The sequence below is a fragment of the Hylaeus volcanicus genome, chromosome 7, assembly GCF_026283585.1.
Source record: "Hylaeus volcanicus isolate JK05 chromosome 7, UHH_iyHylVolc1.0_haploid, whole genome shotgun sequence".
Taxonomy (NCBI): domain Eukaryota; kingdom Metazoa; phylum Arthropoda; class Insecta; order Hymenoptera; family Colletidae; genus Hylaeus; species Hylaeus volcanicus.
Window position 1 is genome coordinate 1,801,120 of NC_071982.1, and position 18,609 is coordinate 1,819,728.

At 34.9% G+C, this 18,609-nt stretch overlaps 1 protein-coding gene across 3 annotated transcripts in view; it reads left to right on the forward strand.

The window, feature by feature from the left end:
- Positions 1 to 18,609, forward strand: part of LOC128880299 (putative polypeptide N-acetylgalactosaminyltransferase 9) — a 38,547-nt gene that overhangs the window by 16,591 nt on the left and 3,347 nt on the right. The window contains exons 5-6 of one of the 3 annotated variants that reach the window (XM_054130228.1): positions 7,341 to 7,451; positions 9,056 to 9,160. In XM_054130228.1, coding sequence (XP_053986203.1) covers positions 7,341 to 7,451; positions 9,056 to 9,160 — 216 coding nt within the window. The remainder of the gene's footprint in view (positions 1 to 7,340; positions 7,452 to 9,055; positions 9,161 to 18,609) is intronic. The other 2 variants (XM_054130229.1, XM_054130231.1) reach the window with 2 other exon arrangements.

Below are 18,609 nucleotides of genomic sequence, written 5' to 3' on the forward strand. Positions count from 1 at the left end.
CTTTGAAACTCATTTTGAAAGCAAGCTTGGGGAAAGAAATAGTTTCCTGCAATATTTTCATAAAAACTTGAAATTGCTTTACTGGATACTTCCGTGATTGGAGTTGTACCCTCGCTATGTGACGTCAGAGCTACGCGCAATGAAATCTTTCATGTTATTATTAATACGCGAACGTGTAGTTTCTAACTTCTAAATGTAAACGTTCGTCCCACCTGGAATCATATTTTCAATCCCGAAGGTATTTCAGCCTTAAAGTTTTGAAATAATCTGAAATGTTTATTTTGGAGTTGAAACTTATTACTGTTTCAATTATTACTTGGGTACAAAAATGTTATCAAGGATTACTTCTTTTTGATAAAACTGCAATTTCATCAAAAAGTGTCAATATTTCAATTTAAATTCATTGTCGTTCGAGTCATTATGTGATTAAAAAGATCCAATAAAAAGGTATCAAAAAATTCCTTTTCTAATCATGGATTCGTTGAGACGAGAATAATATGCTTGATTTAAAGGCTGACAATGTCTAGAAAGATTGATGTTTAAAAATCTGCGCACTAGTTACTTCGGCGTTATATCGCATATGGGCCTTTCCGCTTTCTTGATCGTGATTGATTATGACGTTCCGAAAAGAACGATGGTTTAATCTTGCATGATTTACACGTGCTCCCTTACGAGTACCGACAAAATGAAGGTGCATCTGTTTCCACGTGCCACGTTCTTTGAGGAAGATGGAGTGAAAATGAATCTTTTAATCGTACTTTCGAACTTCTCGTAACCCCCTCGAATTATATCGATCGGTTTTTGCTAAGTATATCCTCACCCAAAGGGCATTTCATATATTTTGATTTTGTTTTAAATATTTTTCAGAGAAACGTTAGATGTCGAATGGTACGGCAAAATGTAATTGATAACGTGATTGAAATTTCGCGTGACACGTCTGACCATAAGCGAACTACAAGTGATACTGTCCCGTATATGGTCAGACGTGTTGTACATTCGTAGTGATAGATATTGAACATTTTTACAAGTTTCTTATTTTGGAGATGATTTATGAAATTTGAAGTTTTAAATAAGTATTTGAAATAATTAGAGTATTAATTTCTAGACATTAATATTACTGTAATTATTTATATGCATAAAATATACAACATAAATGTTTGATTATGCATATGGTACACAAATAGACTTTACACGTTTACAAACTCGCAATAGAAAATCTTTTTGTGAACACATTTAAACCTATCATTTAATTTCGACAAATTTCATTGACAGAGATAGATATTCCTAGGTGGTACGAATATTTATGGGACTGACTGTACATATATAACCGCGTACGTATCATAAAAATAATGAAATCCGAGAGGATTAAACTAATTTCCGAACAGTGGAGAGATCGCAGGCGACGAAACCCATTCGCACGTAAACCAGTTTCCCGATAACAACAACAAAAAGAGAAGCGGAGTGTAAAAAAACGCATTCCAGTGTCCTGTATCGAGTTCCGTGCCAAAATCGGAAAAGAATCAAGTGTCGCCGTGGGTGAAACCGTGGAAATCGTATCGATCAACCGTTTTCCGCTTCCGCGAGCATCCTCCAAAGCCTCCTCCCCTCCCCCTCCCTCTACCCTCCTCCTCATCCTCCTCCTCCACCCTTCGACACAGGAGTGGAATGCGTTTTGCCATATTTTTTCTTCCGGCACTCCGATACCGTGAGAAAACTCTTAGAGTGGGGTAAAAAAAAAAAAAGTGGAAAAAGAAAAGGCGCATAAAGGATGGCCGGACATTTTCACGAAGAAGCATTTCACGCGGCGCGCGCTTCGGAATGCGGTTCGCGCCGCACGCGAAATAACAATTTCGCCGGGACGAGCCGTCCCCCGGCTCGGAACTTATGTTTTCGCCCCTCGACCCTGCCTTTTCTACTTTTTATCTAACCCCTCCCGTCCGGACGGTCCTCCTTTTTTCGACTGACGCTTAAATCGCAACCCCGGACTACCGACGAAACCGGGGGAACGGGATGAATTTATAATTCCCGCCGGCCTCAGGTCTCGGATAATTTCGACGCGGGAAAAATTCGAGACTGGTCTCACGATTTCAGGGAATTACCATCTTCCGATGAGATTTGGATTTGGGCGATTACGAACGCTCCATTCGTGACCGTATTCAGCGTGATTTCTCGGTATGGTCATGAAAGGAGTCTTCTTTTCTCTACTTACAAACTGAAGTTTTTGTACACGTACATTATAGTTAAAAAACATCGTATTAAAGATGATTAATAAGCAAACATAAAATAAGAATAAGTATTTCAGTCTAGTAGCATAAGGAATAAAACTCTTAGCAGTTAGTAAATTCTAAATATCAAATCTGAAGATACAGAAATAAGAATTAAAAATGTTGAGCAGGAACAAGAGGCTTTCGAATATACAAATTTACTTAATTAGACACGTATTGGAAAAACGTAAAGTAAAAAAAAAATACAAACACGAACATATATGACTAATGTATGTTTATTTAATGTGTGACTTTGTTTTTACTAATATATTAAATACCTCAGAAAAATTACAATTTTTTGCAATTTCTTTTTCGATGCTTAATATAGCAAGTGCATTTAAACGTTCCGCACGCATGCTTGACCTAAGATAATTTTTTATTAATTTTAAGTTGCTGAAAGAGCGCTCAGCAGTCTCAATCGAATTCTCGTGTCTTAAAACCCCTAAACACGCAACCTCATCCACCCGTACTGGTTCAGGTTTTGTGAAGTAGCTTGCATAGAACGAAATTATTTGTTGATACAGTACATTCAATTTGATAATATTTAAACTTTGATTGTTGAATGAAATGCATATTTTTATCGAAAAATAGATATATATTTATAATAGATATATAAATATAATATAATATATAATATATATAAATAGATATATAATTCCCGATAAAATGTACTTTTCGTCATACTGGCAACGATAGGAATATTGTCAAGTTTCGATGTGCAAGAATACATTATTTCTTGAGTTTTTTTTTCCAGTTTCTTTAGTTCTTGATCATGTTGGGGCCCCCTCAATCGTGAGGCCTCGGTGCATAGCATCCACCGCATCCCCCAGATGGTCGGCCCTGCCTGCCATTCCTCAATAACACCTATGCTAGCCATAGTTACAAATAAACATCTAAAGAGTATTCTCTTTCCCATAAAGCTATAAAATATTTCCTCTGAAAAACCTCGGATCTCGAATTTCACAAACTCTACACTCCTCACTTAATTAAAAGAACCAATTTCAAATACATGACAATCTAAACCCTTGGCTTAATTAAATAGCATTCAATCACTTCGACCGATTTGAAGTTGCAACGTAACAGAGAAGCAACGTCCTGACGGGAAATTGCGCAACACTCGAGCGAGCAATCGTTTTTCCCAGTCAATAAAGCTCGAACGTCTCTCTCGGGCAACGAGAGATCGTTGATAGAAATTGTTAAGTCCGCGACAGTGGAGCCTCCGAGTGCCTCTAATAAAGCTGACGACGTGGAATCGGGTCGCACGGACTTTTCGGAATTTTATCGGGACCGTCTGAACGTCGACGATAAATCACTAGTTTTTATTCCAGCTAGACCACGACAACGAAGACGTCGACGAGGAGAAGAGGATGAAAGGGATGAAGATGCTCGCGTTGAAACTGCAGCGACCACAGAATTCTTGCATGCGGCGAAATCAGAACTGCTGACCGAGCTCCGTGACTGAATGCACCTACCTCTATGAATACACGTGCATGTGCATCGGTGCATACGGCAACCAGGCACAGGAAGAGGCCATGGTTCGCTTGAAACATGTGCCGCGTAGGGATGCACGCGTGCATAGACCGGTGTGCATTTTCGCCAGCGAGACCGGCAGGGAGTTTGGCTCATTTTCGATTTTCTCCTGCCTGGCTGAAAAATTGTAACAGAGGCTCTTCTCTGTTAGGGATTGCGATTCCCGACATATCGGTTTACTGGGCAATAGTGGAAAATTCTTTAGAATTTTTAACGGTAACCAAAAATTTATTCGAGAACTATTACGCTGGATAAATAGAGTCATTTGATACTGATTCGGATTCTTAAAGTAACATCTTGAATTTTTATGAAATTTTCATGCGTTGGAGTCTTTAGTAGTATTTGAATGCCCCTCGAAGGATTTTTAATTCTTTGCACTCGAGAGATGAGTGTCAGTCACCATTAGGTTTCACGCTGCAAATCTACGATACCTAATGTTTCTTTAGGTTTAATTTCTTTAGGTTTAATTTCTTTGGAGCTCGAAGTGTCAATAAAATGATTATCGGTGACCTTATTCTAAAATCTAGATACCTTAGAATTCATGGGAATAGAATGCTCAGAAACATCTCGAGTTGCTGGTAGATAAACCAGAAAAAAAGGCCTCGAGTGCAAACGGTTAAAAAATTTCGAAAAAGGTTTTACAGCTGTTTAGAGATCTGTGTTTTTTTTCGCAAAAAATTATAATGATAGAACTTGTAAATGGATAAGAAAGAGATTTCGAAAAGTAACAATGAAGATATAGGATTGGCAAATGAAAGTTATTTCAATTGAAATAAAAAACTCAATTGTTTTGAACAAATGAGATTTCGCAATGGTTATTCTTTGTTTAAAGAATTGAAAAACGAACAAGAATATAGTCGCATTTATTCCCTTTATGGACGTTTTTTTAAAAAGATGAACACACTGAAATTGACTAAATGAAAAATAATTTAATTGAATGTTAATAGTATCCCGCGAACGAAAAATATGTCCAACTTTTTAAAAAAAACCTCCATAAAGGGGTTTGATCTAATGAGGATGGGCTCTGGTATTATAAAAACAGGGTTTTTAAGACAATTAAGGAAGAAATGGTTAAAAAAATGTTAATTTAAACTGAAGTTTAAACTAAATTTTTATTTGACACTTTAATGTCTTTACTGTAACTCCACGAAAGCTCATTCTTATTTGTTGACTAGGTTAATAGTTATACTTTTTGAAAAAAAAAGATGTCACAGAATTTTAAACAGCTGGAAGACCGACAATATTCAACATTCTTTAAAAGTTTTCGAGATACATTCAAATACCAGTAATACAACAATCGGTGTGGAATGACCCATATAGAAATTAAAATTCATTTTTAATAAAACAATTAACGAAATTGTTTAAATTTTTAATTAGTTACGAAGCAATAATCATACGTTTATTATTATATTCTTTTCTCGCAAAATAGTGATAAAATGAAATGTACAAAGGTTTAATTAACTATTACAGCTAAAATGAAACATTAACTACAAACCGAAAGGAATAATATCAAAATTAAAAGTTATCAAATTCAGTATAATACAAATTTACTTATTTAGATTCTTTTTTAATATTCGAGTACATAGAGGTACAATTTTCGTTATTATTATTATTTAGTATTTTTTGGTTTTAATATTCATAAATTCTCTTTCTAAAAAAGAATCGTTAATAACTTACCACTAAACCGATATTGACAGGATATTTTATCGAATACTTGATAATTGAAAAAGTTAAATTAGCAATCTCTAGTTTCTATTCGGGAACCTTAATTTTTTGCTAGAGCCAACTGCAACTGTTCTGTGGTCGAGCTTCCGATGAGAAACGCGAAACTAGAAAGTGTCGAGCGTCGAAAAAATCTGTGATCGCATACGTTTTATACTGGTCTGGATTAAGCGGGATTAATTAACGCTTAGACAAACGATTTTATTTTTTGTAAAACATCCCGTGGAATCTTTGAAATATAACGATACCTGTAATATAATAGTGATATAATTATTAATTAGGTGTTTAATCAGATAACATTATTTGTTAGAGCAAAAATGACATATAAACGAATGAATTTATTTTTATATGAACTACATCGCTACATTAATAATATATTATTTTGTCTAAAGAAATATTGAAGATTTTAAAATCTTGTGAAATATTACTCTGAAAAACATGATTAATCATCTGAATATTTACTCCTTCTAATCAATCATAATTTTTGTCATAATAATATCGTACAAGATTTCGGGAACTTCGGTATCTTAAAAAATGAAATGATATTTTATTATATGTAAGATCAGAGTTGTCTCTTTATTTATTTTTTTAAATAAACAAATTATTATTTGTATATAAAAAAGCAAGTTCTCTCGAGAAAAACCTTTCAGAATTCATTCACCGACAAAGAGTATTTGTCGAAAGGGTATACACTACGATTTTTTCAACGTTTCAACAATATCTCGAGTGCGCGTTTCTCGATCCTATTGTTACACATGTATTGATTTATGTATCTTGTTGTTCCAGCCGCAACGAAATCTCGTCACTGTGAATATTCCCGCCGCTTTGCAAACACCGAGAAAACCTGAGTTTGGGTTATCGAAAAAATACGTATGAAAAGAATCACGCGCCTTCATGCACGCGCAAAGGCGAAAAATTTTTCGCGAGATAATTATATTATTATTATTTTTCGAGATTCGTTTCACTTTTCTCGGTATTTGCGATTTGACAACTGCTTCGCTAATGCCAGGGTGCCCCAGAAAATATTGAACATTTGGCAAACTGTATTTATTAATTAAACCTACGACGAAATCTAATTTCATGGACGATGATTCTTCTACAGTCTACTTGCATTCCTTTGCAATGTGATGTTGGTTTTTTGGTTTCAAGATATAAAGTCCAGTACATAATTAACAATTTTTAATTATTCATAATTTTATTAGATGTATCAGATGTATAGGAGTGAAATTGAATTATCCAAAAAATGAAGTTAATAAATTTGTTTATAGAAACTTCTATTTGCTAGAAAATGTGATCCATAGTCTGGATTATATTACTGTTTTAATAATTGTACTTTTATAATTTTTAAGTATTCTGATAATTATAAAAATACTATTATTAAAACTGTAATATAATCCAGACTATGGATCACCTTTTCTATCAAATAGAAGTTTCTGTAAACAAATTTAAGAGGAGGTATCTCATTATGATATAAACTTGCTGATCGAAAGCATGTTCCATACTACTAAATAGAGTAGTAATGTACAGTTACAGTTTTATTTTACAATAATTTTACAGTAAATCAAATTAGTCTAAAAACAAATCAACCAAAGAAAACGCAAACAAATGCAAGATATATATCTGTAATTAACAGAAAAGTAGTTATTCTATTATTAATTGGTGCGTACACTGTATTCTGATTGAAATTATTATCAACCAACTATTATATACGATACGCAACATTTTGCGGGGCTCCCTGATGCCTCTCGCCGTTTCTCTGGTCTTGACTAACGTTTCAGCCTAACGTCACTAATCCCAGAAATGATTATGCTAACTAATGAACAGGTTCGTAATCTCGGAGAGGGAGGCAACACCTGTCTGGATTCGCCAGCACGCAAGGCAGACTTGCACAAACCAGCTGGCCTCTACCCCTGCCATCGACAGGGCGGAAATCAGGTATAAATAGACACGGATGCTGAGCCCTGTCTACCGCTGACATATTTTAGCCCTGTCAGACGTTTATTCCTGTCAGTTTATTTTCACCTGTGTTCGTGATCGAAGCGAGAATTCGACTTTGTTTCCCTCGAGTTATTCACACCCCTTCGGACGGGGCACGATAATTCGTTTGTACGTTTTCGACGTTAAAGATGGTCGACGAAGTGGATAAAAATTGCAATCAAATTATTGACAATGGAAGTTTATAGCGATGTGTTACTACTTGGGTGGTATACAAATTTGCTAATCTTTATAAAAATAGTAGAGGAATATTTCTGTTTATCTTGTACTCGCATATCTGATTCAATATTGAATGTTTTTAATGCCGAAATAAAGCAGTGTAAATTAAAAACTATTCGTGAATTTGTTAAAGTTGAAGTTAATTGACGATATCAAGGAGAATGATATCAATTTGAAACAATCTTTTTGAAATGATCATTTATCAGAAGAGAATCAAATATTTAAATTGGAACCAAATTTACTAATGAAAATACAGGGTGTCACAAGTATGTTGGAAATGGTTGAAAGGGGTGAGGTGATTTGAAACAACGTTTTCCTTGGGAAAATTGTTGTCTGAGGCTTTGTTAAGGAGATATTAACGGAAAATCCCAACCAGTCAAAGCGCGAGTATGCTTGTGGAGCGCCCGCAGTAGTGTATGCCACGCGCTAGACGGCCACAGTAGTGTTGGTCACGCGCTAGACAGCCGCAGTAGTGTAGGCCACGCTCCACCGGACTACTCGCGCTCTGATTGGTCGAGGTTTACTGTTAATGTCTCCTTAACGAACCCTCGAACAACATTTCCCTAAGGAAAAAGTTGTTTCAAATCACCCTCGGAACCACCCTCTTCAAGGACCTCCAACATTTTCGAAACATCCTGTATATTTTACATGAATTGTATATGATCCAAAAAATTGAATATCAAATATTTGTATATTTCATCAGTTTAAATGAATACAATACTTGTAAAAACAAAAGTTACAATTTCTCTGTTGTCTTTTAACAACTCTCACGCAGTCATTTATTCTTCATCGCGACAATGAAAAACGTCATAATAAAGAATAAAGGAGTACATGAAAGCTGTTGATAAGAACAGAGAAATCTTTTTTTACTACAATTATATCTGCACGCAGAGTCATTACGATAAAAGCACAAAACATTCCAGTGAGATATGTTTGAACAAATTCAGGAATTTATTCCAAATAAAAATATCGCAACTATGCTAAACAATTTAAAACAGTTTGCCCAATTTCAGTAAATTCTACTGTTGCAATTTTAAACCACTCCCCAAAGTACCTTCCTCGAAAGTTTCCACGAGAGTCGACTTTTCGTTTCGCGAAAGAAAAACACTAACCTTCTAACACCTCATTAATCACGCTTGCATGTCTGGCGATAACGCACTCGTGTTTTCCCATTGCTTCAGGAGCAGGATGTAGAAACTAGGATGGCGTTACGTGAAATCTTCTCGTAAGATCTCCGAACCGTACATTAAGAACAAAAAAAAAGAATACTTTTACCGGTTCTTCTAACAGGCAGTAATTGTCGCTTTTCTTGAATGTCGATTCAGATCAGACACCTCATTAGCAGCATATGTATAGACTCGCCAGGGAAACCGGAAGACCTGCACCAACCAGTGGGTTTATATCCCTGTCACCGCCAGGGCGGCAATCAGGTACACGAATTCAGAAGTCATCGGAATGAGAATTCCGAACGAACAGTTTGCTGTAATAACGGGGCACGCGGTTATCTAATTGCCTTCTAGTTGTTTAGCTTCGTTCCCTCCTACTCGTGACTCTGTTCCAGCACGAATTGCGCACAGTGATTGGAAAGACTTGGTACGGTCACAGAAGTGATTCTACACCTTGTTATAAGTCGAAATTATAGAATAAATTCATTTTGTGTAGAGTTCGTGTCAGGAAATCGACATTTTAAAATTAATCTCGAAATTTAATATTTTATGAATCTAAAGCTTTTAGTTTTATATATAGAGCTTTTAGGTTTTATTGTAACGGGAATTAGGATCTAAAGTAAAGTGGATTGTTGTCCAGTATTTAGGCTCTGTTTTAGAAAATCGACTTCATTGTGTTATACAATTTATTAAAATATAATAATAATGTTATTAAGACTAATACATACCAGTCTCAAAGCAAATGTTATTTATTGAATTTTGATTCTTGGGTTTGAGTAATTTTCAGAATCTTCAGACATATCAAATATATTTCTTTAAAGTTCTACGATGATTCCAGCGTAAAGGTATATCATGATTTTTGCCCAAACAAAAAACCAGAATATAAAACAATATTTTAAATTGCGAATTTCGAAGAAATTCTTACATGAGATTAACATTAATAATTCATTATTGGAATACGACAGGGTCGATGAATTATGACACTAGATGAATATATTGCATCATCTGGACTTGTTTTGTGGCGTGGAATCACTCTGTGTTCAATGCCATGGTTGTGAGCCATCCTGTGTAAACATAACCATTCATAGGATCATAGATGGTGATGGGATATTTAAAATTCTATTTGCTCGTGGATTGCTAGAACATATTTCCTACTATTCTTATTATCACTGGGTGTTTAGATCAATGATTGAGGATTTTGCAAATGTATGTACATTGTTCACACATAGGGATAAATATTGTTTAATTACAAAACAGTTTAAATAAGAAAATTCCTGTAAATTTTATCGAGAACATTTGATAAAATTTGAGCATATTTGCTCATGGATACGTTCTTTTATTGTGTAGCTCTATCATTGACTCATCCATGAATACATAAATAGCCATGAATATAAATGTCCAAAGAAGTCTTGCATAAATAAATAATTTTGAAAGGATAAAGTAAAGGTCATACGATAGACGGTTAATAAGAGTTTAAAAGAAGTTCCTTATGCAAACAGATGGCGCTCAATAAAGAGGCGTTCCTGTCCAGGTTGCTGGTAACTTGATCGCTGACGCTAATCCAGCAACCTATTGCCTCGGACGCAATTTATTCGTGGTTGGAAACTTCTTTATTGACCCCGTGGGAACAGTTTCGCCATTGAAAATCTCTTTTATAAAGAACTATTTCCATGAAAGAACTTCTTTCACGCTCTGATAAAAAATAGAATTCTCTAGTTGCACCGCTAAATTGTTATTCAAATTATTAATAACGTCATTTGTTTTATCGGTAGTTCATTCGATTCTCAGTCAGTAGATCCATGCGTGTCATATCAAAATCTTGCGTTTGTAGTTTTCTAACAATTTTTGGAACAATGATAATGCTTAAAAATCATGATTTTCGGGGGAAGGAGTTCGAATGTTTGAGTTTTTTGCTTTAATAATGAAAAATCATGAATACGCGGTATTATCTGTACAATATGATTATTTCTTACAATTATAGTAACTTGTATAACATAAATCATACATATATTTTTTATTTTGAAAACATTAGTATTCGTCAATCTTAATTTTATCATTGTTCATCATTAGACATTGTTTGATCATTAATTTTATAATTCATATAATGATGGAAGCATTAAATGTTATGTCAATAATATTAGGTTGTCCCAAAAGTTTCTTCCCTTTCATTAATAAGTAATGCATATACAATATTTTATGTCTAATGTTACGTTATTGAATTGCGTACGATTCATTTTAACATCTACAAAATCAGTTGTCTATTTATATAAACATTACCACACAAAATAACTGAGTGCAAGACACGGAAGAAACTTTTGGGACAACCTAATAGATAACAAAGTATTAGTTGTCCTAGCAAAAAGGCTATCTGTATACCATAATGCATCATTTTAAAATCAAATAAGCGACATTTCTAAAATCTTAATCATCTCCTAAACACCCTGCGTATTTCAACCAGAATTACTCATAGATCGTTTTATTCGAAATTAACTTGGTACATTATATCGAGTGTGTTAAAAGTCCGATCGCTTATAGTATCGTTCAGCCAGGAGCAAATATCTCGAACCAAGGAGAAAAAGGGACCATTAACCGACGACACGTTTACCATTTCACTTGCACGCTAACTCGTTGCTAAGCTCGACCCATTTCGCTGCAATTAGTAACGTCGCTAATCTGGTGCAGGTGCTCATCAATCGTCCACCCACCTCTCTCATGGCGCGATGACCTAAACCACCTTTCTCTCGCCGTGGCTATCTGCACCTCGACATTTTTAGTTTAACGCCATCTCGTGTTGAATTAATCTTCCCGCCCGTGGGAGCAAAATTACGACACACGAGTGATTCCTTCATATCTGCTCGCTAAAGTTCGAATAAAACTCGTTTATCCAAGTATGGCATGCCACGAGAGTTAAGGGGAGAAATCATAGTCGTGACAAGTAAAAATTACAGTGGTGTTCCATTCACATCTATTTTATTGCAAAGAGTCGAATTGACATTTCTCCTTCTTTGGCATAAAATTAATGTTACATGGCACGTATAGCAAGATCATTGTATGCATAAATGCATTCAGTTTATTTGAGGCACATTTAAGCATGAACCACCATCTATTGGCTGTGCTGATAACAGCAGCACAACGGCGAGACTTAATGTCGATCGAATTCAAAATAATATCTGAACGAATTTTATTCCATTCTTTCCTGATATTTTTAAGTAATTCTATTTTTTTATTCGGAAATGATGGGAAACTATATGTGCGATATTAGGGTAGTTCTTAAAAGGCTGACTTTCGAATTTTAATGCTTCCAGGATCTCAAATGTTTCGAAATAACTAAAAAAAATTCTCTGAAAATGTAAGCTCTCTATTTCAATTTTTAGTACCATCGCAAAAGGTAAAATTCGTTCACTTAAAATGTATAGAAAAGAAAACTTTTGTGTTCTGATTTTTACATTTTGAGAATCAAATAATAAAAATATTATCAAATGGTATATTCTCAAAAGAAATTGAATGCTCTTCAAAAAAAGACTCTTGTAAAAATCTCGAAAGTCTAACAGGCACAAAGTTATAAACTGGTAAAGTGGAAATCATAAGAACTTACAAGACACATTAACAATTCAGAAAACAGACGAAATTAATTTGAACATCAATTTCGGAAACTTTTGCATGGTATTTCAATATAATTCAATATACTATTTCAATATAAACAGAATCGTTCGAGAAAGGTTAAGCAAAGAATGATTTTTAGCCTAGCAGTAAAGAGTTAAGTGGTCCTAGATCATTCGTACCCAATATTAAAATAATCAAAATATTATTAAATGGTATATTTTTACAGGAAATCTAAGGCTCTTCAAAAAAAGACTCTTGTAAAAATCTCGTAGGTCTAACAGGTATAAACTTATAAACTGGTAAAGTGGAAATGATAAGAATTTAAAAGACACATTAAAAATACAAAAAACAGACAAAATTAATTTAAACGTCAATTTTGAAAACTTTTTCATCCTAGTCTATTTCGATATAAACAGAATCGTTCGAGAAAAGTTAAAGCGAAGAATGATTTTTAGCCTAGCATGAAATAGTTAAGTGGTCCCAGATCATTCGTACCTCGAGCAAAAAGAGAAGAAGGCAGTCGAACCGTCGCTGTTGAAAACGTTGTTAGCCGATGATGAAAAGAAGAGAGGAGCTCGTTACCGGTCGCGTCGAACCCGTTGGAAATCTGGCCTCGTGGCCGTGACGCTTGTCTCGTCGTTAAAATCACGCAGACGACGACGGCAAACGGCAAGCGTCGCCCGCGAATCCCCGGCCGTCGGCGTTGCTTCGCACAAAAGCTACGCGCTCAGCCAGGCTCTGGCGCGATTTAACAACCGTGACAACCAGTTAATTTAGCTATTTGCCCTAGCAATTAAGCTGTGGTTTCACGGTAGTTACGCTGCTGCTCGGGGTCGACCGACCGACTCTAATAGAGTCGTGACCACGCGCTTCCACTCCCGTTTATTGATGACTTCGACGTGTTCGAACGAGGAAGCGGCAGGTGTGGACCAAAGGGACACTTCAAGACGCGAAATCGCGAAATTTTCCATTGATTGACTGGTAACCGCGGCGGTTTTCGAGCTCTTCTCTCTCTTCTGTTCTGTTTTGTGTTTCGTTGGATTCGGTGGTATATTTATTAACAAAGTATAAGAATACAGTGAGAAGTAGAATACAGTAAGAATATAGAAGTTTGTTTTTTCAGTAATTTTTAGGAATTAATTTTGCGAAAACTATCAAACCTACAGTACCAGGGTTTTTTTAACGCATAACACAACACGTTTCAACTAACAACACAAATTTGTATGAAATACTTCATTGAAATCTATACAAGAATATTATTAGAGTATCCTTTAGTTAAATAGTTCCTTATTAACCTAAATAATCCTATACAATAGACTGATAGAACGGTGAACTGAACCGATGCTTGAAAGTTCTGTTAGCTATTCAACGAGTTCTTTCAGGCTCTCATAACTCCAAGTACTCGAAGTTGAAACTGTTAGTGGGCACCAGATGAAAACCACGTACTTTGTCCAAACAATCGCTTCGTTTCCACGAATGATATGACGCAGTCGAAAGTTAAGTGATCAGAACTTTTACGAAACCAGCTGCGACACTGATCAAACACGAGGAATCCTTTTCAAACAGGACAATTCGTGAAACTCGTTACAGTTTTAGCTGCAAGATAGTTAGCTAACTGACGATAGCTGAAAATGCAAAATGTATGGTTAATTCAGTGGATCGATAAGTTTCAAGTAATAGCATGGTCGATTAGTGTAGGTAATATCGGTAACTTAAAATCGAGAAATTATTGGTTAGTTTGGGCAGTTCAACGCGATGTTGGGCTGTTAGGTTCCAGAATCGGAGAGTTTCTTAATTTAATGAACATGACTGATATATGAAGATCAAAATCGCGAAGCTTAGGATAGTTTAAATAGTAAGTGAAGTTCAAGAATCAATTGAATTAATAGTCCCAGATTACAAATCATGACACATTAAAAATACAAAAAACAGACAAAATTAATTTAAACATCAATTTTGGAAACTTTTTCATCCTAGTCTATTTCAATATAAACAGAATCATTCGAGAAAAGTTAAAGCAAAGAATGATTTTTAGCCTAGCATGAAATAGTTAAGTGGTGGTGTCCTGTTTAATGTTATTAAAGCAATAACATTTTTGCTATATTATTCTCTAGTCATTTTCAAATGATTCTCGTACTCAGTCCTCTAAACTCTTTAATTCTTTCAACGCAGTGTTAATTTCAGCTCAAATAGGTTTTGTCAATAACATGTTTCATATACGTATACTATAAGAGTTATTTATAATTATTCGTTGACATTAATGATATATAGATGGTGGTTGATATGTATATGTATATGATTGTCGCCTCGGTAATTTAATGAAAAATACAGTGGCTACAGTAGCCGGTCAATAACGAGTGTGAACAATGTCAACAATGATCGCGTACCCAAGTGTCTTGTCGACAATAAGCGGCTCGCGGTTGATGGACAGACTGCAATTAGATTGAGCGATTACATTGCAACTAGTTGAGATTAATAGTGGGTAATTATTGATAATTAGATAGCAGGCGAGTGACAATCGACTAACAGATAGGCAGCGTTTAGACGTGGTTGGACTGCAATCTCATCAGAACTTGATTCCTGCGTCTAAACTACTATTAACCGTTGCTTATCAATAGCCACTCGTTATCGTGATTGCGTCGATTTATTCTGCGACCAACAGACTGTTCTACTTTCCCATGAGTGACGAGTAAAATCCAATACGGTACGCATGGTACGTGTCTTAAGATCGATTGTTTTAAGTATGTTTGGCGGTGCAGATAATTCGAAAATAACTATCGACAAATAAAGGATTTGTTTTGGGATGAAATCTTTACGAATTCTAGAAAAATTAAAATCCGGCAATTATTTGCAACAGAGCTTATCGAGCAATGTTATAAAAATATTTATTACTGTGAAAGAGAATCAAAGGAGAAATATCACATTTGTTGTAAACTTTTTTCTATGTTTTCTATCTTGATGATTAAAATGCGTTGTGTTACATATAATTAGTTTCTTAATTTTTGTTAGAATTGTAAAGGGTTTTGCTCCCATCAACTGTTATTAACATTTGTTAACTTTATCTGTTATAAATTCTATTTATATCTTTCTAAATCACGAGACGTGTTTCGTCGAAACCAACTTTAAACTTAGACCTGTCAAGATTTATTATCGCATTAACCAAAAGGAGGCAATTTTAATTCATCCATCCACCTTTCCAAATTTCTTTATTAATATCCGTCCCATTAGCGTTCATCGGAAGTTCAGAAGATCAGAAATTCTATTCTGATGCCAACGCGTTCAATGAATACTGACGGAAAATAATTTCGGCGCTTATAAATTTACGATATTCAAGCGTGACGTACCGAGTAATATTCCTGTGAAACGGAAGTCGTTTCTAAAATAACTGTCATTTTCTTAGCGAGGTCAGTTTACGGGTATGATACCCTCACCTCGATAGAACGGATATAGATAGCAATGGTTGGTTGTAAGGTGCAGTAACCGGCGCAGTAACCGGTGCATGGCGTTAATCCTTGCTTTTCATTATCCTGAATCCTGCTGCTTTCGAGTATAACGTTGCACGACAGAGGCTGAAAATCCTGGAATTTTCGACGGCGATTGTTCTGACAGCCTAGGTACAACTTGTAGAAATTTGAATAACTACCAGGATTATTCATTCCTGGTCACTCGCGTGAGACCTAATCAATTTTTTGGTACATGTGTTATCCAGGTACATGAAGTGTGAAATAAATTGAAAAAATTACCAAACGTACTTTAACTTTTTGCACTCGGATGTCCCCTGCGAAGGGACATCGTAAGTATAGCAAATTTAGTTAGTGGTTATGCAGAATAAATTTATGCTAGGGCATATTGTTTAAAAATGCATGTTTTCTTGAAGTTTTCTTATTGAAATCGAGAAATTAATTTCACGAGAAAGCAAACCTTAGTATGGTGTATATATTATGGACTACTACGATTTAAGTCAGGCGCAGAACGATGTCACAGCAGCTATCGCGATAATAAACGTCAATCACTCATGATTGAGTTTACTGTTCCCAGAAAGTGATCTGGAGCTATTCCTAACCGCGACGCTCGCGACAATTGAGACTGACGTTGTTCTATTAACGCCATTCCTAAAACCGTTGGTCCAACGGTAATTAAACGGAAATAGCATCGTTTTCTTGTTCTACCGTATTCTCCCTTAGAAGAAATCAAAGCATTAAGTAGGAAGTTCCGTAACAGGATCCCAGTCGAGCCAAAGTTCTGTTTTATTTCTTCGAAAAGGCTGGAATAAGTTTATATATCGCGGAGACGAACGAGTTAATTATTATTATTTGAAATTGGTATGACTTCCAAGTGGCTTTTTCAAGTCTCAGCAAAAGCTAATTAATTCTTCCGATGTTCCAGTTAAAGGCTATAATTAACTTTTCTGAAGTCCCAGCGAAACCTGTAATTAAGTTTCCTGAAGTCTCGGAAAAAACTGTAATAAGTTCTAAGATGAAAGTGGTCCCTTCGTCAAACGACTGATTTTAATTCACTGTACGATGGTTCGCCATTTTTTTCCACTGTCTAAAAAGAATCTTTCATGTATAATGAGAAACTGAAACGTACTTCGCGAATCAAAGCGACAGTTTCAAAAAGTCAAGAATTTTTTATTAACCACTTCGGTGCGGCACTCACCGACCGCGAAATGCACACAGTCGACACTCGTAGTGCGCACGAGTTTTTATATTGTGTATTGGCGACGAATTAACAAAAAAATAGAACAAAAATTTGACCCATAAAATAGGAAAAAAATCAAAGTCTTTTTTTGCGTAAAAGAAGAAAAAAATTTAGTGTCGAAATTCGAAAAATTCGTAACTTTTCTGCTAATAAGTTCTCTATGGCATTCGAAAGAACGTTTGTTAGTGCATGTTATACGAAATTCAAAACAGAAGTATGTTTGAATACCATGTTAAATTATCTAAATGCTATTGAAAGGTTTCATTTTTTTTTTACACATACCTTCATTCTTTTTACGAATATGAATATATCCTTTTGCAAATACATTGTTGAATATATGTTCTTTGAACGAATAGAATTGAAAAGAAAACGAATTTTTTCAAAGGTAAAAATGGAAATACCCACTTACTGATTTAATTAATTTAGTATTGCTTTCTTTTGCACACTTTGTAACATCGTATTCACTTATTGAGAACGAGAACTATTAATTCCTAAAAAGTTAGATTCTAACAGGAACTGCCGCTTTTACTTCAGTTACGAACTGAACAATTTATAATTGCACTTCATGAACAGGAGAAGTTTTCATTTAAAGCAAAAGGAAGGTTTTGCGGAGTTGTAAGGTCGTAGAAAAATTGTTTTAACTATCGTCGAGCAACTTCTTTTCCGAGTCTCGTAAACGTCTCAAGTACTTAACTATCTATTATAGGTGCAAATTCGAGTGTACAAGATTGTTCGAGTAATTATGAAACCCGGTTTCTGCAATTTGTGCTAAAAAGTTGGCTAACTTTGAACAGTTAAACTTTAGAGACTGTGGAGGAACATGTCGAAAGTTTCGATATAGGAACTTCCTTTCAATTAAAATAATCGTTCTCAACGTAGTTTTAATTGCAACCATTTAGTTTTCCCGTCTACTCTATGACTGGCAATAATTTCTAACCTACTTAAAATTGAAATAAGGGACCAGCCGATAATTTGTTAAAATCAATTGTTTAATTAATATTTTACCGAGCATTATTTTAATCGGCTTTTTGTCATGAACTGCCAATTCTTTGTTGTTTATTACTGAGATAGCTTTGTATGACTCATTATTATATGAATGATGAAGATATTATATAACTATTAATCTGAAAACGATTCCCATAGGTTTCAATAAATATTACATGATACCAACGTTACGAAAATAAATAATATTATATTTAACTATATATATATATATATCTAATCAGTCGGTAAAGTTTTAATAACAGTTTCACAATAATTTATGCAGCCACTTGAATACTTTTTGTCTATTTGCTTTATAATTGCTGAAGTCGCTATCATAATAATAATAATAATTATAATGATGATGATGATGATGATGATGATGATGATGATGATGATGATGATGATGATGATGATGATGATGATGA